The 26,220-nt window shown below is 35.7% G+C and overlaps 1 protein-coding gene across 2 annotated transcripts in view; it reads left to right on the forward strand.

Moving 5' to 3' along the window:
• Positions 1–26,220, forward strand: part of LOC149805168 (RAC serine/threonine-protein kinase-like) — a 119,916-nt gene that overhangs the window by 42,280 nt on the left and 51,416 nt on the right. For both annotated transcript variants that reach the window (XM_089947978.1, XM_089947982.1), the window contains exons 6-10: positions 2,611–2,676; positions 4,408–4,599; positions 7,619–7,747; positions 11,282–11,496; positions 19,569–19,656. In XM_089947978.1, coding sequence (XP_089804104.1) covers positions 2,611–2,676; positions 4,408–4,599; positions 7,619–7,747; positions 11,282–11,496; positions 19,569–19,656 — 690 coding nt within the window. The remainder of the gene's footprint in view (positions 1–2,610; positions 2,677–4,407; positions 4,600–7,618; positions 7,748–11,281; positions 11,497–19,568; positions 19,657–26,220) is intronic.

Here is a 26,220-nt window from a genome sequence, read left to right on the forward strand (position 1 = left end):
ATATGAGGTGTGTGGTACTGTACAACTTGTGTTCACATACCTGACCAAAGGGCGAACCTCAGCTAGAGTACATACCTTACCATTACCCAGTTACCCACTGACAGTAAAACATAGTCTTGTTAAGTTTCACTGTGTGAGACAGAGGTTTCTTTGTGTGAACTCAGCAAAGAATTTTTTATTTTACACATCATTTAAAGAATTTTAACTTTTTTATCACTTGGGACCACAAATTTGCATTTATTTACAAGGGTATATCTTCCTGAAGTATTTTGTGCAATTTTGTACCTTTACATTGTTGGACTTAACTTCTATTGGTCAATATATATCAAGTATTCTCCTAACATGCAGTTAAATCATTACACTCACTGAAAATCTGGATAGGTGTATAGTTTATATTTCATAGGCATAAACACATGCATGCATGTCAAATGCTCAATAACCATGTAGGTAATTAAGCTGTTTCAAAATTAAAATGTTTGTGCTTATTTAAATTTTGGAACTTGCAAAGTATCGGTTAATAGTATTTTTCTTTAGCTCTTAGGTCATAAAGCCAGGTGAGCTTATTGTGTTGTCCATTGTGTATCATTGTTGTGAGTCATCCATTCACAATTGCTGCTTGCATCTTTTCAAAACCACTCAACATTATTTGATCAAATTATAAAGATAGCGTTGTGTAATTATGTTCTTAAAATTTATTATCTGATAATCTGCAAACCATTCTGATCCAGTCTGAATCAGATTATCAAACCAGTGTTCTGGTTCCAAATTTGAAGCCAGAAAATCAAAATTGAAATCATTTAATGTCAGTTTGAGTGAAAGTAAAATAAAAAAATGACCATTCAGTAACGTATTTATTTTAATGGATGCAGACATATTTACAGTTGAATATCACTTTTGCTTGCAGGTTGTCATTTAATTTTTTTTTACTTTGCATGTGAGCAGCTGAAAAATAATTTACGCTGATTTGGATCATGCTCTGATAATCATGTCACAGGCAGATAATGAAGCAATGAGGTGTAGACCAAGAAATGTATCAGTGTTGAATTTCAGCACAAATACAGCAGTGAAGATGCTAATACATTTCTGTATGTCGTAATACAGTTCTCTCTTAGAATAGGTTTGGCAAGGTTTGTAGGATGGATATATAGCCATTTGCTTTAGAGGAATAACTGAGATAAGAAACATCTGAGCTCCAAGAAACACTTGCTCTACAGAAAGGCCGTGGAAGGCAATGAGAAAATTATATTTTTCAGCATTCCTGATGCTAAATTAGATCTCGGCAAGGTTAGGCTTCTGTGTTCTCACACACTTACATGTGCACCAAACCTGCATTCTGATTTTTCACTTTCTAAGGTGAACTGGCATGAAATAATGCCAAATCTAATATCAAATATGGTTACTACTTCAACAAACAGAAAATTGCTCTAACAAGAAGATTTGATCAAATTTGACTAAAAGTATCCTTGTAAGAAGGGCTTTAAGATTTCTTAAAATGATGCATTTCTGCTATCAGATAAGACCACTGTTAATGAAAATATAGCTCTTAAAAAACTTCTCAGTCTTTAAGATTTCTCAAAAGGATGCATATCTGCTATCAGATAAGGCCACCATTAATGAAAATATAACCCTTAAACAACTTCTCGAAAACAGCACAGCAGAATTCAACCAAATTTGAAAAAGCATACAAGCATTGATTTTAAAAATGATGAAGCTACCCAACTGAGTGATACCAGGCCCATTTGGACTTCATGTTTCAAAATGTTACATGTACTTTTAACAAGAAGATACGCTTCTAAAGGTGTTGATCTTAATTGTGAAGGAAATAATCTTGCTTGTATTAAGCTTTTGAAGCAAAACTTGTTTTTTCTCTCAGTTTATTTTGTCAGTAATATTATTATTCTTGCATACAAGATGGGATCATTTTCAATGATATGACATACGCCATCTGCCATCTTGTGGATGGTGAGACTAAGTGGGTTGCTTTTGTCCCATAAATTGTCGATAATTTCTTTAATACCAATTACTTTCCTTACATGATCATTTCATTGTGAAGTGCAAATTTTCCTTGATTTTTTCCATTGGTGACTTGGTGTTTGTTTTTCAAATAATTCTAAATATTACTATTCAGGTTCATTGCTGAATAATAATAATTACAGTAGATTATGTGCATAGCCTTTACAGTATAGTAATTGAGCTGATACATGTACATCCTTAGTGAGGGGTTAGTTGTGCATTCATGTATATTAGTGATGACAGTCAAAACAACAACAAAAATCCTGAAGTACGTTACTCTGATTCTTTTATCTAATAATGTCCAATAGACCAAAGCATTCTGTTGTAAAGGATAGCTGTATGTGTTCAAAGCATAACACTCTCCTAGAAAGGAGAGTACAAGCAAAATGTATCATTGGCATTTGTACTGTTTTTAATAAAAAAAAATTGTAATGTTTTTGATTTGCTTTAATTTCTCTAGTTCCCTCAAAGATTATGTTCATATTTAGCTGTCCAGTTATGAAAGTGAGTCTGTTTTGTAACACACTCCTTCATCCCTTTGACCATATGCTCACATGCCTGGATTTTGTCACTAAATAGTTTGTCTTTTCTTTTCAGGATGAGGTGGCGCATACATTGACAGAAAACAGGGTTTTACAAAGTACACTTCATCCTTTTTTGACAGTGAGTATCCAGAAAGCAATGTTAACAGTTTTGTATAGTTGATATTTTATATGAGCTAGTTTGTTGAGACATCAGAACAGTCAGATTTTAATCCAAGTTAAGTGCGAGCAATTTATAGGCAATATATTCATGTATATTCATGTATACAGCTTACAAAATAGGAAAGTAAAAGGTGCAGCCACATAATTTCTTTTATTAATGACACACATAGTTTATAATTTTGTTATTGTTAGAGGGAGAAACTTAATTTGCTGACTTGACAAACAAAACTGGTCAAAAAGAGTGAGAAAAATTTTGTTTTATGTGATGCATAAATGCTTCAGTGGCATTATTGATACTAGTATTTAGCATGCAGTACTGTCCTACATGAAGATCTGACAGCGATGGCTTAGGGTTCATGTTCTGGTAACCTATGATATGTTATTACCATAATTGCTAATTTTATCACTCATTCTGATAAAGTCTTCAATATTTGCATTTGGAGACTGAGCAGTGTGGATGAAGAGCGTGAATGTGTACTGAACGATTTAATTCACTTTCAGATTTTTGAAAGCCGCATCTCCATTGGTTTTATTCAAAGCTCACCAGAACATGATCCATAAGCGGACAGTGGAGATCTGATTTTAATCAGATTGTCCAGTTATCTAGGACTAGTGATAAGAGTTACCAGGTGCACATTGTGGTGGTCAGACTGGAATCGGGGCCCCGAGTGGCCGAGTGGTCTAAAGCGCTCTCCGTTATGGATCACTGCCACCTCACCTCTGTCTTTGTAGGTTCGAGTCTCGGATTCGGCCAATGTGGGTATGTGAGAAAGCTTGCCAGTAGCTTCTCGAGGGTCGGTGGTTCTTTCCGGGGTTTTCCCGGGTTCTTCCTCCACCATTCATACTGGCCGCCATGTATAGCCTATCGTGTGCTGAAAAATGGCGTTAAACCCTACAACAACAGACTGGAATCATTTCCATTTTTTGTGAAAACCCCATATTGATTTGACAATCCAGAGTAGCGCTAAAAAAAATTCACAGTGGTGGTTGTGGTGGCCACCTTGGATAGCCAAGCAGCACCATTTTCAACTAGACCATGGGATAAATGTGCATGTAAAGTGTCATGGCAATCTTGACATCATTGTCCTAGTCAGTATAGTGGCCATGATACAATGAATTTAAATAAAATTTAATAAATTTTATATATTATCAAATGATATACTTATTTTTTCTTCAGTTTTTCTTCATTTATCCTGCTTTGATTACATAGATAATCCTAGTAAGGGCTAATATGTACACCAGCATTTACCATCGAGTCATTCATTGCATTTTGTCTTTTATGATGAAATGTAGGACCAGTTGATTATGGACAGGATAGTTACATATTTAGACTACTAGTCCTGTGGGCTTTCTTGATTCTTGGAGGAGTTTCACACACTGCTACCCACAGTATAAAAAATAGGATTGTGTCAGATTTTATGCATATTAGTATTTCCACAGAACTGGAAACAAAAGACAAATTATACATGTATGTTGGAGTAAACTTTCCAAGGTAAGATGAGAAGAGCGGGGAGGGGCTGATGTAGGATTGACAACAGTTGCCTCTGATGGAGTGAATGTATATATATATACACACACATATCAATACATTCACACATTTCACTTATTTTTTGCAGAGGATTCTTGTAATACTTTTATATGTATTGACTTGCTCCTTTTAAAACAGCTTTATGATGTGATCTTGTTTCAGCAATTGAAGTATTCTTTCCAAACTCCAGACAGGCTGTGTTTTGTGATGGAGTATGTGAATGGAGGGGAACTGTTTTTTCATTTATCCAGGGATAGAATCTTTGATGAAAGCAGAACACGTTTTTATGGAGCAGAGATTATTTCTGCCTTGGGTTACTTGCACAGCCAAAACATTGTTTACAGAGATCTGAAGGCAAGTTGTTTTGAAAATGTTCTTGTCACACATGTAATAACGCATTGCAATATACAGGGAATGCCTTTTTTTTCTTCTATTCATAGTGTTTTGTAAAACTCTTGTAATCTGATATTCTGAACACAATTATGCCTGAAGGTAGGAATTTTGTCCTCTGCCTGTTTGTCATGTGTCCATTAGTTTGTAATGTAATGTAACTCTTCCTACATCATCAGAGGTACAGTCTTTAAACATTTTGGGATGTGTTTTGGGGTTGTCTGTACATGTTCACTATGGTTTTAAAAATTAAACATGGCCCATTGGGTGGGGCTAGGGGCTGATGATAGTTGTTTGGAAAAAATGAAACAATTTCTGATGAATGGCAGGTAGAGTTCTGAAAGTTGGTGAGTCTTATCATCAAGGCCAGGGGAATGCTGCCACTAGAACATGAAACCATTGAGATTCACACCCATCAAGGCCAGGGGAATGCTGCCACTAGAGCATGAACCCATTGAGATTCACACCCATCAAGGCCAGGGGAATGCTGCCACTAGAGCATGAACCCATTGAGTTTCATACCCATCAAGGCCAGGGGAATGCTGCCACTAGAGCATGAACCCATTGAGATTCACACCCATCAAGGCCAGGGGAATGCTGCCACTAGAGCATGAACCCATTGAGATTCACACCCATCAAAGCCAGGGGAATGCTGCCACTAGAGCATGAACCCATTGAGATTCACACCCATCAAGGCCAGGGGAATGCTGCCACTAGAGCATGAACCCATTGAGATTCACACCCATCATTCATAATTAGGTTTGAATGTGTTGAGGAGACGAAGTCAAATATGCATCCATTGTATACCCTGGTACCTGACTATGGGATAAGGGACTTACCCTAGTGTCATAACTGGGAAAACAGTTAAACTCCCCACTCAGTTATTATGCATACATTAACTTGCATGAGGAGATAATTTCACCTGTACAAAAACCTGGTCTATGCCCATGGAGTAGAGGAATTTCCCCAGGGTCTTAACTTTGAGTCTGTTATGGTCGTAACCCTATAACGATGAAATCGCTTGATGGACATGAAGATACTAATACATATACAGTGTTGTGGCACTGAGTTGGACTATTCCCCTATGGGCATTGTTTGGAAGCGCTAGCTTGGATATGCAGTAGTGTGCTTTTGACACAAAAAAATCTAAAGTTATATTGCAGCCTTTTTATTCAAAATGTATTGCTGTTTATTGTGAATATTCAAGATCCTTTGGGAATCAGTTTTTGCAAATTCATCTTTATAAAGATTTTGTAATAGATCTACATACATGACAACCAATATGCTTACTGTGTTTATTTTTCACCAAATTTTGTTTTGCGCTTACCTTTATTATATGTGTTGAAAAATTATATAGATATAAATTTGTTTTGTCATTTTATCATCTCTTTATTTCCTTTCAATAAATTTGAGAATAATCTTAAAAAGAAGAGTTCTGCGTAAGAATAGCATAAGGGTAATTTCCTTATTTGCTATTTATAGCAACTGTTTATGACCCATTTCTATAAAAATGGACAAGTTTCTTCAAATATGAACTTTGCCACACGGATTATGTTGATAAACTAGTTCATTTGTGGGCAAGTCTTTACTTTTAAGGAATATTGTGCCAGATGTTAACTCATTAACACCTTGAGGCTTTTGTCATTTTCATCTAAAATGCAAGCAGGAAACACATTTTGGAGGCTATTTCTGAATACATCCCATTACATCGAGTTCAAAGAGATCTCCAGTTAACCTAATGCCTAGTTGTGTTAGAAACATTGCTTTTCACTGGTTATTTTGTTCACACATGATCTGAAGGGTAAAATTTGTTTTGTTTCTTTTGTTTTGTTTTTGTTTTAAATTTTTACTTTTGCTATTTATAGCATTCTTGTATCCAGACCACTTTTTTATTCCAAACACTCATCTTATCCTACTTTTTGCAAAGGTTAGCCTGTCTGTGTTGTGCAGTTTAGACCAGTTTGCCTTAGATCTGAGGCCAAAAAGTCTAAAATCCAGACACAAAATCTGATTACGACCACGAGCGAAATTTTGGTTAGGGTTACGACCATAACAGACTCAAAGTTATGTTTTTCCTCTGTGTTTTGTAGTACAACTAGGAAGTCCAGATTATTTGGTATCATTGTAGAGCTGTATCTGTCTACCTTTCTATAATGCCACCCAATTTTGTGTATCTTAAATGTCCTTGATGTTACAGAGCACAGTAGTAGGCTACTACCTCCTGACACATAAACGAGGTGCCAGGGGTTAATGAGTTAAGTGAAATCTGTTCTGGTGTAAGTTGTGGATGTTATATGATGGACAAATGAGCACTGCTTTACAAACTTTAAAAGAAGGATATGAGAGTAAAATGTAATTGAGCACATCATCATACTCATTGCAGGGTTCCAGTTCATGATCATTCAGTGAATTTACACATGTAGTTACAGTGAGTGCTGAATATAAATAATTTTTCAATATTTTCTGGTTCTAATCCACATGGATTTTGCCCTTTGTGGCAATACTTTTGACCAGCAGGAGAACCAGGTTAACAGCAAAAATAAATGTATCATTTTCATATGTGCTGTAATTCTGTCATATAATATACAGATTCCACTTTTTATGCCCAAATTTGTTGCCACTTATAATAGCAATAATTATGCTGGTACTTCTTGGGGGTTGGCATTTATGCATCTACATCTAAAGTATGCTTGTTGTGGTTATTATAGGTGAGGGTTATATCATAATAGAAGGTGTAGACCATGTGCTACATGTAAGCTTTAATGATGTTTTACTTTCTGTCAGCATGAATATTGTTTAGAAGTGGCAGCCGTTAGTACATCAGGACTGTGGTATTTTGAAAATATAAAATTTATGCCAATATATTGCACTCAGTTTTGTTGGTTTTACAAGTGACTTAATAATCACATTCTAGAATTATGTTTAATTATTGATCTTTTCCATTAATAACTCAGATAAATTGATGTTTATTTCTCTTTTTCAGCTGGAAAATCTTTTATTGGACAAAGATGGTCATATCAAAATTGCTGATTTTGGATTGTGTAAAGAAGAAATGTTTTATGGTGCCAGCACAAAAACATTCTGTGGAACACCAGAATATCTGGCACCGGAGGTAAGAAATGAAGACCATTTTCCAGAGAAAAATGTTATGCACGTTAAGCATGTTGTTATCTAGTGTGGGAGTGGTATCAACTCAACGGTTTTTTTAAAAAAGAACTTAATAATTATAAAATAATGGTGAGCTTTTTTACCACCCCCCATCACGTCTTTGTGGCTACACAGTTTTTGTCCCTCTAAAATGTTCTGTGTCCCTCAGATTTTGTAGGGTGGATGACAGTGTCCCCAGCTCTTGGAATCATGTGCAGCATTCTGTGTTTGTGTGTGTGTGCATATATATATACATATTACATTTTCAGTGACTGTACATTGTATGTCATAAATAGCGCTAGCAGGGATAACTTGGTATTGTAGAATTAGATAAGTGGACTGCATGCTTTACATTCAAGACCTCATTGGTATTACTAAGTAAGGTAATTATTGATGCATGAACTAGCTTGTACTACTGGTTGTAGGTTACTCAAAGCCTACAAGTTTTTTTCTTTGCCTGTTACCTGATCATAGTACATTAGGAATACACAACCGCCAAGGAAAGTGCAAAGTCAGCAGTCAGCTTCGGTGGGAGTCAGGCAGGGTTGGTCACACCTTGGCACACCATGTGTTGATTTCAGTATGTCTTGTGGTGGTTGAAATGAATGATGCTGCCACATGAAATTCAAAATAAACCCAAACATTATTTAAAGTTGGGAGAAAAAGCAAGAAGTCTTAAGTTACATAGGGTTTGGAACTGCAGTTTCTGAAAGTTAACTGGAAATAATTTTGGTCTGAGTGTACTTTACATAATGTCTGCATCACTGCTTCAGATCAGATCATACATCTGAGCTGTTTAATGCAAGGTTTCCATGGCAACAGAAGCAGTATTTGATTTATGTTATACCTTACTTATAATTGGTATAACTTAATGGAAAAATATTGACTGCCTTACTGAGAAAGCCTTATGTAGGTCTGCCATGAATAATGGAATTGGCACGGAATCATGTCCATATTGTGGTACTGGTTCTGTCATGCTAGGAGGCATGCTGTTTTGGAAAATTTGTGAAAACATTTTCCAGTTTCATGTTTGGAGTAATTTTAAGGCATTTTCTTATGCAGGCAGTCTCTAGAATGTTTCTCTCTCTCGCTCTGTTCTTATGTGAGGAGTTCACACTTTATTGGTCTTTGCCTTAATGATAAATATGTTGCACCATTTTACTTACTTGCCCAAAGTTTGTAAGTCAGTTCAAATCATAGTACCACTCTGGTGGCCTTAGTGGCTTGAGCATTTACCATGAATGCTGGAGGTTGTGATCTTGCACCTGGTTGGCTGAGCTTGTTGCCACTCTTGAGGCACTGTTTTTTACTTGATTTTTTATCAAACTTGGAGAATACGATCTCAGAAATGAGTTAGATCAGCACATACGTATTAGGTGATCTTGCCTCTTACTGTCTGAACTTGTTACCACTATAAAAAACATATATCAGGTCTGATTTTGAGTAAACTTGGTAAATTCAGTTAAATCATCAAAACCTTGGAGGGATATAATTATGAGAAAGACCAATGCATATTGATTAGGTGATCTTGTATCTGATTGGTTGAATATGGCAGCACTTAATCAAACTTAGTAAATATGCTTATATCATCAGTATATTCAGTGGGTTCCATTATGATAAAGATTTTCACATATTAATGAAGTTCTGCAAAAATTAGAAACGGTTCTTATTCCGTTACAACGTAATCATTTTTTTAACATAGCTGTTGTCTTATTCTGTGAAGGAAAGCAAGTGAAGTAGCCTATGATATTGGGTATTGTTACTCTTTAGGTTTCATTTTATATCCATGTGTAAACTCCTGTTTTGACAATTATGGGGTGCATGTACCCCAGCATCTAAAGTTAGCAAGAATTCATTTCAAACTGTCCTTGGAGTGTGGTAGCGCAGTTGCTAAAGCATTGGACTTGTAATCCAAGGGTTATGGGTTTGTTACCTGCCCTGGGCAGCCCGAGTTCGCTTTCTTGGTGTCTCCATTGGAAAAGCATTTGGCTCCCATTTCCTTTGCATTATATAGCCGATAATGTGATAAAAGTGCCATTAAAACCAGAAAATCAAGCTCTCATTGTTAGGAACAAGAGTATTTTTCAGCCATGGTTGAGCACTTGCCCATTACTTCCCAGTAATGGTCATTTAATATTGCTCTAAAACTCTTCCATATAACCTGAGTACATAAACATGACTGCACATGAAGTTCAGGAGCTTTTGCCAGTCTGTGGAGAAATGAAATAGAGCTGCAGGATTCTTGATCAGTCCAGTCATAGTCACATATAATTAAGTTCTTGGACTGAGAATTCCTTGAGCTTCAAGTCCAGAACTCATTTTTACCCCATATGATACAAAAGATGAAGGATCAATACAAAATTATACTTACAAGTTTCTTTAATCTACAACAGTTGTGAATAATTATTAGTTGTTTGCTTTTTTTATTCTTTAAATTGACAATTTGTCTACTGACCAGAATGGATTTCCAGGGAATCAAGATATGACCATTTCTTTTCTTTTTTTTTACTGCTGAGAGTTGACACAATCTCTGATATATTACAACAATAACAAGATTTTGAAATTAGCTGCCATGGCTGTCATATAAAATGTAAGATCGTCACCAGTATCGTATAGGGCAGACTAGACATTAAAAATCTTTCATTGAAACCCAGTGTATACTTGGTATTAATTACAAGAACAGACTAAGGTCATGAGCTTTTGTTCTGCCATTTGATACGTTTTTAGGGAAGAAGTGAGGGAAAGTCTGAATTCCAATAAATTCCTTTCCATTCTTGCTATTGTATTCGAATAAGAAATAGCATATATAAGATATGTTGATAATGGAAAGCTGAACAATTGTGTCCTTTGAAGGAATAAATATGATGTATATTATTTATTTTCTTCTTTCATTGGATCAAAATGCTTATATCTCATTAAATGTAGCCAAGTGATTGAAAGTTTGGGACAAATGAAAAGGTACATGGGTTGAGTGAATTTTCTAAAACTCTGTGTGCCAGACAACTGGATTTAAAAAGTGTTATCAGCCCTGCCTTTTTTCAATTATTCACAAGGTAAAACTTGTAGCAACTAATTTAGTGATACCAAGTGGCATTTGATAGTCTGGACAAGGTTTTGCAGTGGCAATCAATTGCCACTTCTGTAGTGTCATTTTTCTTTGACTGTTCCATTCATATTGTTAAACTGGAACCAATCTTTGAATATTATTATGAATTAAAGAGCTAGCATTTGGCACCAAAAATGCAAATTGCTAATGTAAACCTAATAGAGACTGTCAAAACATGGTTTACTTTGTACAAAATGTTGCCACATAAAGTCATTAATTTAAGATCAGGAAATTATGAATTTTTTTTTTAATTTATGTTTTGTACGTTTTTTAAAACTCCAATACATGTATTACCATATTGATCAGACTACCACTGTTATTGACTGATTTTGAGCATACTGTATAATTTGTGTTTATAATATCACAAATGTTCAATTTTCTTTTGTCTTTAAGGTATTGGAAGACAATGATTATGGACGTGCAGTGGACTGGTGGGGCACTGGTGTTGTCATGTATGAAATGATGTGTGGTCGATTGCCATTTTATAACAGAGACCATGATATCTTATTTGAACTTATTCTGTTACAAGCTGTGAAATTTCCAAGGACATTATCAGATAATGCCAGATCACTTCTGGGAGGATTTCTCATGAAAAATCCAAAAGAGAGGTTAGGAAGATGTTCGTTTGTGTCTTCTGTTTTGGTTCCAGTCTTTAGTCAAGCTGTTCAATTCACTTGCAGTCAAAAAAACAAGTGAATTGGAATTGTTCTGATAATTTATTTCTTTTGTTCTATTTTGTTAAAAACATGAAGCAGTTGATGTTTATCCCACGGCAAGTATATTTTAGCTTTCAGCTATTCCATGCATCTTTTCTATAGGAAGCAACAGAAATAATTTTATATAGGTTTGCTACATAATTTATGGCAAAAAAGAATATTTTAAAGATTGAAGAAGACAGTACCAGTCCAGAAAATATAAGAAGAAAAATCCTGAAATGGTTTTTCTCTTTTAGAAAATAAAAACTGCCAGGAAAAAAGAGGCTTGGGTCTAGGCAGGGCAGGGCATGGCACTAATAAAAAATAGGAATATGATATGGCTGATACAAACACTGGATACTACATGCATTTATTGGATATTTCTTTATGAGGTAAAAATCCATTATGAGAAGCAATAGTCCTTATTTCTATGAACAACCAATCACAGAAAACTTGAGTAATTATGTTCCAATAATTAATTAGTTAAGAATTAAAATTGAAGCATGTAGAATTTGATCTATGAAATGTTTTTAATGTATTGTTTGGCGCTTGTCAAATTTTGCAATATTGTAGATTGCAGGCAGCATTATTCTTGGTAAACCTGACTTGTTTATTTTGGTACTTGGGGTTTAAATTCTGACTTTAGTTGTTTTGACTTCTCTCCAGTTCTACAGACTCAGATCAACTTGAACATTAATTAAGTCTGCAGATTTGGATTCAGAGATTTAATAATTACTATGTTAAAAGAATACAGTAATACCTCGAACATTCGCGAGGTTAGGTTCCAGAACCAGTCGCAGATCAGGAGGAATCACGAATGTTTGGTATGAGTCACTAAAAATGCTAATAAATGCTTATTTCTAGGGTTTAAACCCTAAATATGACCTAAATCATGCTCCCAAAGCACTTTAATTTCATTTAAAAGTTAGCTTAATACATTACCCTTAAAAAGAGAAATAAATGGTTGACGTAAAAATAGAGTACAGTATCGCCTAATGGGTATTTGCCACACTAGCACATTTACAGTACAGTACATATATACTAATATTACCCCTATACTAATTCATTGGCTGCTGTTTTCTTTTGCACTCACAGTAAGGTAAAACCAAGTAACAAATGGGACTGTAAACTTAATGACTGATGTTTTCTTTGTCATTGTCAGGAAGGTAAACTAGGTAAACTTCATATGTCACAGAAGTCATATAACGAAGGTACAATTCAATAAAATAAAGAAAACATGTACATAGAGGGTACCAATGAAAATTTCGCGAATCCATGAATTCGCGAATCCAGAAACGCGAATGCACAAGGTATTACTGTACTGTTATCCTTCCTTGTTATACCTCTCCAAAACAAGGTTGGGGTAGAAATTGTTTTTGGTTGGTATTTTACTACCCAGCAATACATGGAGGTTATCTCATGCCAGGGCAAGTGGATTAGTTTTTTTCCCTTGGCACACTATGATAGCCAGCATGCTAATCACTGACCCACCCGTTTGATAAAAATGAAAGTATTGGAATTGATGGGATGGTCTTTTGTCTATTGTACGTCCATCTGTTTGCACAAGTTTGTTATTGATATGTCTTCTAAACTACTTGTAGAATTTCCATGAAACTTAACACACACATGTGCATGGACACACACACACACACACACACACACACACACAAACTGTGGGGCATGAAGGGAAAAATGACATTTAAAACATTTCTTCAAAGAAAAATGAGTGATATTGGAAACAGAGCTTCTGGCAAAGCTAAAAAGAGCCAGAAGCAGTTTCAAGGACAATTAAAGGAATACAAAACATAGTGTACTGTAAATAGCATTATCTAGCTATATTTATGCATGTTTTGTAATCTTTGTAAATGATTTTATCAGTCTTCTGGCATCCGTGTGGAATTATTCTTTGCTGATGTGTGTCTAATTTTTTTAGTAGAATTACCAATTATGTACCCTCATGTCCCTAATTTCCCTGGTTGTCGTCTCTGCTACCTTGATCATGGAAATCAGATTGTATTAATTTTTATCAAAGACTTAAGATTCAAAAGCAACCATAGAAAGTCACCATAAATTTGTTTTATTTCACTGAAGCCTATAGATATTTTGACAGGTAATTTCATGTATCTTATCTGTGCAGACTATTGATAAAATCAAAATGTGAGAAGTTTGTGAGGAGTTAAAAAAAAATTAATCCAATACATATTAAAATCTATTGGAATCATCAAATGCAAAATCCTGCGTGGAGGGTCCTCTCATCACATTAAGCACAGCATTGCCTCCCCACCCCCCAGTGGCCTGTATTTCATGCATAACTCACTATAACCAAATATTGTGGGGGGGTACTTTAGAATTACCAGACACAACAGCCATCTTGAAAATCTTGCTATTTCTACTCCACCAATATAGAAAGTTATATTGATGTGTGGTTTTAACCATAAGACTTCTTATGTCCGGTTGGTCTTAAATGAAAATGTCACTGATCGGTTATCCAGTGTGGCTGCTGCAGTGGCTGTCTTTAAAATTATATTAAATTATGATAATGCAACTTCATATTGTTATGGGCGTTGTCAACAAAATGACTTTGTATAATGTGTAGTTGGTCCTAAATGAAAATGGTTTAAATCTGAGGGCCATTATGACATTGTGACTACTGCAAAATCTTGTTATCACAACTCCTCTTAAATGGAAAGTCCTATTGACCTGGTATATCTTCTCTACAACACTTTTTATGATGTCTTGTCAGTCCTAAAAGAAAACTCCCTCTCCTGAATAAATACTCATAGCAGCATGAGATTTTCGGTAAAAGAATTCTTATAATGTTTTGTTCAGAATAAATTAAAATGTTGCTGATCTGACAAATATGAGACTCTCTTAAAAATCATGTTTTTGCTCCTGCTCTTAAATGGAAAGGGATTTTGACATGGTTTATTTTAATGCTTTTCTGTTGGTCCTTAATAAAAATGACTAACCCTCAATATGGTCACCATGTCAGCTATCTTGAAAATAATGTTATCTCTAATCCTTCCATATGGATGGCAACATCAACATATTGTTTTCACCAATAGATTTCGTCTGGTACCTAGTTGGTCCTAAATGGTCATACAGCTACATTAAAAATCCAAATCACACACACACACACACACACCCTTCAAGGGGACATTTTTTAGGTGTTACTTAAGATAGAGTTTAACATTGCACAGGTTGTGCATCAGTGTTTGCACTATAGCCAAAAAGTAGGTTACAGGGAACAGTATGTTATGCTTCTGTAACTGAAGTAAACTTGTGACCTAATTGCCAAAATGTTTTCTATTGTAAGTAAAATTCAATGAAAAGGAAAGAATCCCTTTTCGGGAAAGATATAGGCTTCCCCAGAAGTATGCCATTTTGTCCTGTATTTCATTCTGTTGGGGAAAAAAAAGGTGAGTAAAGGACACTGAATTTAAACAACTGATGATATAATTGTCCAGCTCCCTGCTTTGTATGCTACCATGCATTGCATTCTGTTAAATGAAGGGTAAGGCTTTGGAGGTTCAGCGAACCAGAATAATAATGAAGGACAATTGGATTTCCTCACAAGTGATCCCTACTGGTCTATATTGCATAGCGTATTTGATTACATCAGAAGAATTCTGATTGCTTATAAATGGCATCCTAACAAAACTTGCGTGAATCAGATGAGGAAACATCTGATAAGAGATTGAAAGATAGTCTAACCAATTCTGTTGTAAAAGAGTCCAGATGTTCAGGAAAGAGATTGTGAAGTGGTCATTCATTAAACCAGGTTTGAAGGGTGTGATTCGGGCCGAAGTGACATTAGTTGAGTTAATATCAGAACTGAATTTGCCGTTATCATCAGTGGATTGGTTTACAAAAGCATTAGAAAATGTTTAAAGCCTCAGAAGTTGCTCAGCAGTTTCAGTGCTCAGGAAGCAAGGGAATGGCAATTCTGAAAGAAATTGCAGCTAAAACATCACTCACCTTGGTAGAAAGGATGAAAGTTAGACCTTTCTTGCAATGACAGTGGCAGTTGTCAACTATTTCCCATATTTATAAGAACAGCAATTCTTGATTCTCAGGAATTTTCATTCAAATGTTCTAGCAGTGACTGTCTTTAAAGTTTCAGCCACAGGAGAGAAAATATATTCCCTGACAATGTACTGCAACTGCATACTGTTCCATGGGAGAACTGTTTTGGCACTGGGGTCTGATGATGCAAATGTAACAATTGTTAGAGAAAATGAGAAAACTGACAATTGTACTGTGACAGTGTCTCTAAATTTAAATGTTTATATGATTTGTCCCTGAAAATAAAGATCTGTCCCTGATATTGATGTTCAATGTCCCTGAAACAGTAGTTTTAGGGTAGGCACCTTTGTGCCACTCTGATTTCAAATGTGTTCACCATTGCAGTGATCTTGAAAATATTGTTATTGCTACTCCTCCTGAACAAAAAGCCATATCATCAAGGAGACTTCCTATGTTGTATTGTTCGTCCAGAATGTGGCCACCACAGTGGTCATCTTGATAATCTTCCGTTGCAACTAATCCTTAATTAATGGCCATATCAACGTGGAATTTTCTCTGAAAAACTTTTTGTCTGTTTAGTCCTAAATGAAAATGGTGCCAGTCTGATATACAATGTGGCCACCAAAGCAGCCATCTTTAAAATCTTGTTACTGCTACTTCTTTGTGGAAAGTTGTATTGCATGTGGCTTTTAATGGAAGAGTTTGTATGGTGTCTAGTTGGTTTTAAATAAAAATTGTGTCAATCTTATATTCAACATGGCCACCACAGCAGAGATCCTTAAAATCTTATCACTACTTGTCTTAGATGGAAAGTCGTATAACATTGGGTTTTCACCAGAAGATTTCTTATTATGTCTGATTAATTTTAAATGAAAGTTTGGAGCCAAAATAATTTTTGCTGAAACAATAAATTTTAACACTTGTTATATATATTTGATTTAATTTATATTTGATTTAATTTAATTGTTTGTAAGTTTTAATTTGTTTTATTCCATTCAGGGTCCATAGGGGACCATGAAACCTTGAAAAGCCTTGAAAAATTAATTGTTCCCTCAAGTCCTTGAAACGTCTTGAAAATTCTAAATATTGTCTGGGTACTTTCAAAAAGCCTTGATTTTCATGAAACCAAAAGGAATTAATAAACACTTTTCATGTTACAGAATTTAATAAAAATAAATGGGTGGGGGGGCCTCACAAGATATCTTTTGCTAAGTTTGTGCCGGAATGGAAATCTTTCCTCTACTGGCCACTGCGAAGTCGTACATTTTGAACTTCTGATTTATGAGGTCCAGATGTAGCAGTAGTTTAAATTTGAATCATTCGCTTCTACATGGCTGACTGCCGATTCCAACTTCGGGAGCTAAATGAAGAAAAATATAAAAGTTTGGATTATGAGGTCTTTCTCAGTGACCTTTGCAAAATGCAAATTATGCCAGGATATTGATTTGCATGCAGTGGTAAGGAGTGCTCCTTGTTCACATGCAAGTGAAGAAAAATAAACAAGCTCTTGTAATGGTGCTTAGTACAGGCAAAACAAGAAGCCTTCAGTAAGAAATCATTTTTGACAAAAGAGGTATGTCTGTGAGATTTAAGTTTTAAAATAAAACTATACTGTCTTAATATGGGATTGAGTGGAAATAGGACAGATGATATTGCAGTGAACACAATAAATCCAAACACATAGAATATAGCTCAGCTAAGCTGAGAGAAATATTAATATATCTAATATGAAATAGTTTAAAATATTTATAGGCTGTTTTTAAATAAGCGATGATACAAAAAACAAATATCTTTACTTTTTTTGGTTTATTGTTATGAGTGATGAAGAAAGGAAAGTACTGAAAGAGACATTGAGACTATGACAGCTGTGGCTGATGACTATGCATTGAAACCAAAGATCCATAGGAAAATTTCCTTTATCATGACATCAAAATAATTTGAGGAAAAGTGAAAAGGACAAATCGTTAAACTTAGAGCTCTTGAAAAACAGCTTGATGACAAGCTACAAGAACTGAAAAATCCACTCTTAAATATTTTGGACTTTGTAAATAGTGTAGTGTAGACAGAGTAAAATGAACTTTGTTCAGTGACTACATTATTCTAATGCCCAGATGTAGGATGTTTAATATTAATGGGAAAGATGTCATTGATCGTACTGTTGACTTCATGTTTTATTTTTGTTTTTTTGTATATAAAATGTATTTAAAAAAATAAGTTTGCAAGAAGTATTCTTTGTATGGAGTAATAGTAAGTATTAACTTGTGTTTACATACTGTTTCATTTATGTATCCTTTAAAATTAAAAGTAATAATGCACATTGAAAAACATGATTTTGAACCTTGAAAAAAAACTTTGGGAAAAACTTGAAAACTTTGAAAGAAATATGCTACTAACCCTGTACATGCTTTTGTAATGTAACCTTATTTACTGGAATAGAGTTAATTCTAATTTTTTATATATTTTTGATGTAAACAACTTTATAGAAACATTGCGTCTAAGGCTGACCTAGTTCCTGACCTTTATTCAGAACCAGTGATAGTTTGTAGCAATCAACATTTAAAATTTTTTTATTCTTTCTTAGAGTAAGATTCATAAAGTAGAATCAAGGCCATACTTGGACTACGTGTTAAATAACATGTATCAGTTAAGTTTTTCCATAGGATTGACCCACATCTGGGTATCTGTTTTGCATTGTCGCTAGATTTAGTGTTGATGTTTTGAGAAATAATAGTCATACTTGCCTTAACACTGGAGACATCCAGGTATTTTATGTCATGACCAGCTTTTGGGCTAATTATTTTATTTTATTTTAAAGAAAAGTGATTCTTTTCCCTGGAAATAATAGTGCTCAAAATTAATTTATCAAAATTTATACAGAATTCAAATTGGAATATTATTTTCAGTGATTCAACAAACAACTATTGACACATCAGTATGATGCTGACCACAACATACGTCATCACCTTCCATTTTGGATTTCATCAGAATTTGAATGTCAGTTTCATTAGGACTTTTTATTTCTAGGAATCTATTTTTTAATTCTTGGATTATTTTTGGATTTGAGTCATAAAACCATAAGTTCTTTTTCTCATTTTCAACTTGTTTATCTAGGGACATACATTATTTGTTGGGGGCCCCGAGTGGCTGAGTGGTCTAAAGAGCTCTTTGTTACGGATCACTGCCATCTCACCTCTGTCTGCGGCAGTTCGAGTCTAAGATTCAGCCAATGTGGGCATGTGAGAAAGCTTGCCAGTAGCTTCTCGTGGGTCGGTGGTTCTTTCCGGGGTTTTCCGGGTTCTTCCTCCACCATTAATACTGACCGCCATGTATAGCCTATCATGTGCTGAAAAATGGCGTTAAACCCCACAACAACAACAACAACAACATGCCCAGGTTTATGTTGAAGGGAGGATTTGTTAATTTTGTTTAATATTCACATAAATGGATGTCCTCGAGAGAACACTTATTTCTTTTTTCATGCTTTGCTAAAGTTGCATTCCAACACTTCATTCAGGCGGAGTTCAAAGGTAGTTATGAAGTTCTTGATGTGATGCGTCTTCGGCCAAAATTGTATCTGATGTGTTTTCTATCACGGTATGTACTCGCTCATAAGGCAAGTCCAGCTGCAAAGAGCCATCACATATGTACTGCCAGATATGGATCTATGCAGTTTGTTAGGAGTAATCTGTAGAACAAACAAGATAGACTCTAATCTACAAGCACATTGTGCAACAGCAGTTCGGGGTCTGTGTTGTTTGTGGTTGGTTTTGACTTATAAGTGAGTATATATAATACCATTACACAGACTAAGGTATCTGTGTGGTCTTACATTTGCTTTGTTCTGTACAGTATTGTATTTTCTTTTTATTTATTTTTATTTCATTAGGAAATGAATTGACTTTTACAGGAATTGTTCATTATTCTCTCTTTTAGACTAGGGGCATTATTCTCTCTTTTAGACTAGGGGGAGGTGAAGATGATGTGAAGGAAATAATGAGGCATCCATTCTTTGAACCCATTAACTGGGATGACTTGGCAGCAAAGAAGGTAAGGAAATTTATTAATATTCTTACTTGCATATGCTTTTATTTGGTGGTATTCAAGATTCATCTGTGCTCCCAAAATATCTTTTTCTTTTCTTATTCACTCAATATCTTTGAAGTGAAATAATATTTGCAATAACCATTTGTTGGTTTAAACATTTTGATGATTGTACATTCTTGCATATATAATCATTCTACATTAATGGGAAAGCAAGACAAAGAGGTCATTTACTTACTGAAAGCATTGTCAGTTTGTTATGGTTTGAGGGAAAGTTTTTAATTTGCATATATTTCCTGAAAGCCCTTGATAAATTTACATTCTGCTTTGTATGAAACAAAGATGATTAATTCTGCGACATTCTAACTCTCTCCTCCAGGACTTGGTGTCAAGGTCATAATGATAAAAGTCTCAGCTGTAGTAGAAATAATAATATATTACCTACCACTACTGCAATGCTTACTGTACCTTTCCATGATGCTTATTTATACAGGAGTCCCTCTGCCTATTAGTATGAAAGATTCTAGAACTGAGAAATAAGCCTGATCCCATTCTGATGGTTTCATAATGGCCATCAGCCTGTTTACTCACCTTTTTTCTTGGATGTAGTGGTATGTGAGTAGCTGTGTTATTTTCCTCTGCAAAAATTGCCATTGCTATTAGATTCAAAACATTTTTGGGCAATTCACTTGTATCTTTCATTCATTTGAGTGTTGGTCTCCATGGTTCTTACTACAATGCAATGTGGGTATGTGACAAAGCTTGCCAGTAGCTTCTCATAGGTCGGTAGTTCTTTCCGGGGTTCTTCCGGGTTCTTCCTCCACCATTAATACCAGCTGCCATATATAGCCTATTGTGTGCTGGAAAATGGCATTAAACCCTACAACAACAACAAAAATCCAGTGTTAGTTCCACATTAATTTGTTATTTCAGGCATTTTTTTTAAACAGAAAAGCACCTTGCTTGGTAAGCTGGTGCTGTGGCTGTATCACCCTTCATAGTACCTGTGCTAGCATATGTATTTCCTACCCAATTTTTGTTCAAGATGTTTCTTTTGTTTCAGAGCATAATGTCACAAGTGGATTCTCACACCGTTTGCACAGGTTATGCACATGAAGATGGTTATCCATTCTTTTGTTGGCATCTTGAGTGTCATAGTAATTTCCATTTTCACTGTAAGATTGGAAAATTTGTATGATAACTATCATTTCTCTGTGAGATCTCACATAAGTTTGGGGAAATTTGGGCACACAAAAGGGAGAGATTGTCTTCTTGACAAAGATGTGCAGTACCCTCTTGTGTGGAAGTTTGGAACCTCCTCAGTTGGGAAACTCAAAGTAAATCAGTCCTAGTCTGCCATATTCCCAGCAAGAGAAACATCTCGGCAGACAGTCTGTCTAGAAGGGACCTTTTGGTCTTCATAAAATAGATTCTACACCAGGAGCCATGAGAATCTACTTTCCAGCTCTGTGGGAGACCTCTGCTGGACTTGTCTTTGTCAAGATTGAACAACACGCTTCCCTTTTACATTTCCCCCATTCCAGATAAGAGGGTTTGGACAGGGATGCCTTTAGTCTAAAGTAGGATTGTCCATTTTCTAACCTCCCTTTGCAACTGATTTAGTTAAGACCTCCACTGCTTGGTTCATTCTGGTAGCCTCAGTGGTCATAATTTTTTTACTTGTCATTAGATAAACCCAGGAGGTTACCAAGGAGGAATACCTGCTGTCACAGCACAGAGTGTCTGTTTTACAGGGTTCTCCACCTTCATGCTCTGCTGAAAGACTTTTTGAGCAATGTTGCAAATTGCTTCACCTTGGCTAAGAGGCAGTCCACTTCAGGGTTTACAATTCAAAGTGGAGGATCTTCAATGATTGATGCAGTATGAAATGCATGGATCTTAGAAACCTGTCTTTGAGCACAGTGGCCAACTTACTTCTGTTTCTTTTTGAGGAGATGGAATGTAGGTGTCTACTGTCAAGGGCAAAATATAAGGCTGCCTTTTTAGACGCACTCTAATTCTCTGAAGGTCCTGCCATCAGCTCGGATCATATTTCTGATCTCGTTGCAACCTTCACAGACAAGTTTCTCAACATTAATGCCTGGATGGAATCAGCTATGTTTTCTTGGGCATTGTGATAACCCCATAAAGTCATAGAGTGAAGATTATTTTGAAATCTTTTCCTTTAGACAGTTTTCTTGCTTGCTTTTAGAGTTGGTGAGGAGGAAGAATGAGCTTCAGGCCTTGTCAATAGGAGTGGGTTGTTTACAGTTAAGTGGTTATTAAGAATCATGTTTGCTTTTTGCCAACTCAGGGTTTCTGGCCAGGAATCAGCTACCTTCAGTAGCTCCACTTCATGTTGAGATCCCCACTGACAGTCTCATTTGTATCTGTGCTGGAGATAATCAGTATAGAATTCTTCGCCCACTTGGGGCATTACAATTTTATATGGCTTCCTCTAACAATGGAGAAGAAAGGTTGGATGCTTCTTTTCTAACTATTAAGGTTTCCTAAGATATTTTGGCATCTGCTGTGTCAAGGTGGATTGTTAGAGCTATTAAGAGAACTTCTTAGTCCCTCACTGAGAGAAACCTTTTTTATGAGGATTAAATCTTATGAGACCTATTGCTACTTCATGGGCTTCTATTAATCATTCAGACTTGGATGATGAGATGAGAACTGATTCCTAGAGGTCTCATACTGCTTTCTTATTTTACATTCTATTTTGCATGCACAAGAGTTGAGGCATTTTTTTTTATTCGGCTTGGTTGTAATGGCACAACATCCTATCACCTTACAAAGTGAACACTGAACTATAAACACAATGCACAACATCCAATCACCTTACAGCAGTGATTCTCAAACTGTGTGCCGCAGCACACTAGTGTGCCACAAGAGATTTGCAGGTGTGCCGTGGGAGTTTTGAAAAATATTTAAAATTGCTAGCGTTTTGAAACCTGCAATCAGTTCAAAAGCGATCAAAGTAATTCAGCCATTTGTGTCTTCGTGGTTTTGTGAGTTTGGATTTTCAGCATTGATTGAAATCAAATAAAAAAAAGTGAGAGTCTGATTTGCTCTCGAAAACAGGCACATCCTTCACATTAAATTTAAAATTAAATATATATGTAAAAATAAATAAGTTCTTCACCACAAAAATTGTTAAATCTTTTTAGGTGTGCCGTGAAAATTGTTAGATCTTTTTGGTGCGCTGCAAGACAAAAAAACTGCCTTACAGAGTGAACACTGTGCTATAAATACAATGCACAATATCCTATCACCTTACAAAGTGAACACTGAGCTATAAACACAATGCACAATATCCTATCACCTTACAAAGTGAACACTGAGCTATAAATGTAAGTACACTAATTTCTAGTACCAGTTTTCTGAGGATATCAGCCTCCTGCCTAAATTAAAATTCATCAAAATGCAAAGGTGGTGGGTAATGTTTCACTGCCATTAAAATATAGTCTTTTAGATGGGTACAGCTAATTTTAATAATGTAATACATACCTGCCAATATTTTACAAAGAGTCCCCTATACATTGGGTGCAAGTAATGAAGAGGGTAAACATGACATGAGGTGTGGTGCAGGCATTGGACTGGGTCCAAGTTCATTCTTAGTTTTACAACCTTGCATACTAATAGGACGAAGGAATCGAGTTTTAACATGTAGCTTATATGTGGGAATGTGGGTTGTAGTGTCGTAGAAAGGTAAGCAGTGCAGTAGTGGTGGGTAAGTATATGTATTTCTGTATTTAAATTAGTTTAGCCCCACATACCAACTCACCCCCACCCCAGAAAGACTTCATTTTTACAACAGAAATTACAGCCTTGCTGAAATGTTTGATCACTTTGAAACCACAAAAAAGCACATTCTCCCATCTGTAGATTTCCTTTCCATTCTGAAAGCTTTGCTTAGCCTTGAATTTGACATCTTGTTAATATCCAAGATGTTACGGGGAGCTGTATTATCTCAGGTGTAGATGTGATATCATCATCTCAAAAGATGTGAAGCATCAAAAATCATCCACCTTTGTTATGATACATCTCTTCTGATTCATACATTATGCTGATTATGTTTTCATTATACCTTTAAAGAATAGACATTGGTTTTGATGAATTATTTGAACTATCTTTTTTTAGTGTAAGAATGTTATTAGTAGCTTATTAGGTGTGACATAATGTGTGAATACACTGTTATATTTCTGGATACACAACATGTACAGCTCTCACCCATTTTAATGAACTTTATTATAACACAGTTATGATATAATATGGTACTAACATGGAACCATGACCAAAATCACTCCAATGTATAACAATATGGGTTGAAAGAAAACAATGTGAGACTTAATCTTGTATCTTCATTTCTTTAAAACACCATTATATAAGAAAATTTGATAGTGCCTGCTATACCACTGTTTAGTATATTATGCTATTCTTAATATGACTGCTCCAGTAGCCATGTGGTTAGAGTGTCTGCCTCAGATGCCAAAGGTCATGGGTTCAAACCATGGCTGGGTCATGCCAGAGACTTCTAAAAATGGTACAAACAGCTGCCTCTCTAGGCGCACAGTATTAAGAGGACTGGTTGACCTGGTGTCAGGATATTGTGACTGGGTGGGACATCAAGCTACATGTCAGTGGCATGATGCCCCAGTGCTAGACATCACTATAAACTGTAACACTGCAGACATTGTAGCGATATGACTGAAAAATTGCTGGGACCCGAGTGGTCTAAAGTGCTTTCCGTTACGGATCACTGCCATCTCACCTCATTCTGCGTGGGTTCGAGTCTCGGATTCGGCTAATGTGGGTATGTGAGAAAGCTTGCCAGTAGCTTCTCGTGGGTTGGTGGTTCTTTCCGGAGTTTTCCCAGGTTCTTCCTCCACCATTAATACTGGCCGCCATGTATAGCCTATCGTGTGCTGAAAAATGGTGTTAAACTCCACAGCAGCAACAACAACTGAAAAATTGGTAAAGCTGCATTAAAAATCCAAATCACACAGACACACACTCTTTGTATGACATGGTTCTATATATTATTACTATTCTCAATATAACACACTTCAATACATAACACAGTTGATGGTGTGGACTCATTTTAATGATGTTGAGCTGTATGTCCATATGAACATGTTACATTGGAATATGTGTATAAACTGGATGCATACGATGACCATGTCAAACTCCAAAAAGGTCTCTGCTCCACATGTAAGAAATTGTGGGGGTTGTTTTGTATGCTTTAAAATATTCATGATGTTGTACAAATTTCAAAACTGCACCATTGTTTTAAAAATACACTTGTTATGGTTCTTTCATGCTAACTTCTCAAGAAATGGTTGGAGTTGAGGTCATTCATAGGACATCATAAATTTGCTCCACTTTTCACCTTCCCATAAGGCTAAGCTAGCTTTAAAGACTGATCATTCATGTCATATGGCATCTATAAACAAGTACTATATATGACTTTTTAAAAATGTCAGCAGAATTTGACCAGATTTGAAGGAAAGCTAGGCATGAATCTCTTTCAGGTTTCTTCAAATATAATCACCATAACTAAAAACAAATATATTTATTGAATCTTTCACAAAGACTGCTCAGCAGAATTTGACAAAATTTGTCCAAAAGCATTCTTGCATGAAGTTCTTTCAGGCTTGTTCAGATGAAGATTATCCTCCATCAGATATGACTGCCATTACTTAAAAACAGAAAACGAGTTCTTAAAAGTGCTTTAGATAATTTAACCAAATTTAATGGCAAGCATTCTGGTAATAAGGATATTCAGCTTCATACAGGTGATGCCAATTTGCCTTCAGATATGGACACCATTACTACAAATAGAAAGTCCTTCAAATACCTTTTCAAAACATAATCAGCACAACAAACAAATTTTACAGAAAGCATTCTGGCATGAAGGACTATTGATTTTAGAAATATGGTGTCATTTGGTCATCAGATATGGCTTTTACTAAAACAAATTGACAAAAAAACATAACTTCAAAAATAACACATGAACTGTTTCTAAAGTTATAAATTAGAGTTAAGTCTTCTGTGACAGAAGAAATCCAGGGGACAGTGCTGGTTGTATAATGTGCCGATGTCAGTGCCTTCGAAGTTAGATTTCAGTGGCAGAGCCAAATGGGATAAGGTCTGACCCAGGAATCCATGCTAACTACACATATCACTCCCCCAGGATTGGTAGACTAAGAACTGTTTCTAAGTTATGAATTAGGGCTAAATCCCCATGGTGTGGGAGAAATCCAGGGTACAGTGCTGGTTATATAAATGACATGTCCTGTTTATGCCTAAAAAGTGAACCTATATACATATGGAAAGATGACAATAACATTAGTAGGCAATGTAGCAACTTATGTGCACAGGCTTCTTTTTTTTAACCCTCCACAATTTGAGTACAGGTAACACTTGATTTACACCATAGATGCATTTCTGAGGTTATGACTTAAATTGAAATTGGTGAAAATCATAAGCAATGTAGATGTACATTTGTGAGCTGAACATGAGTCACACAGCACATAATGCTAGTGGTGCAAACATAAGCACAGT

This window comes from Sinohyriopsis cumingii, chromosome 2, assembly GCF_028554795.1.
Source record: "Sinohyriopsis cumingii isolate HCF-2022 chromosome 2, ASM2855479v2, whole genome shotgun sequence".
NCBI lineage: Eukaryota > Metazoa > Mollusca > Bivalvia > Unionida > Unionidae > Sinohyriopsis > Sinohyriopsis cumingii.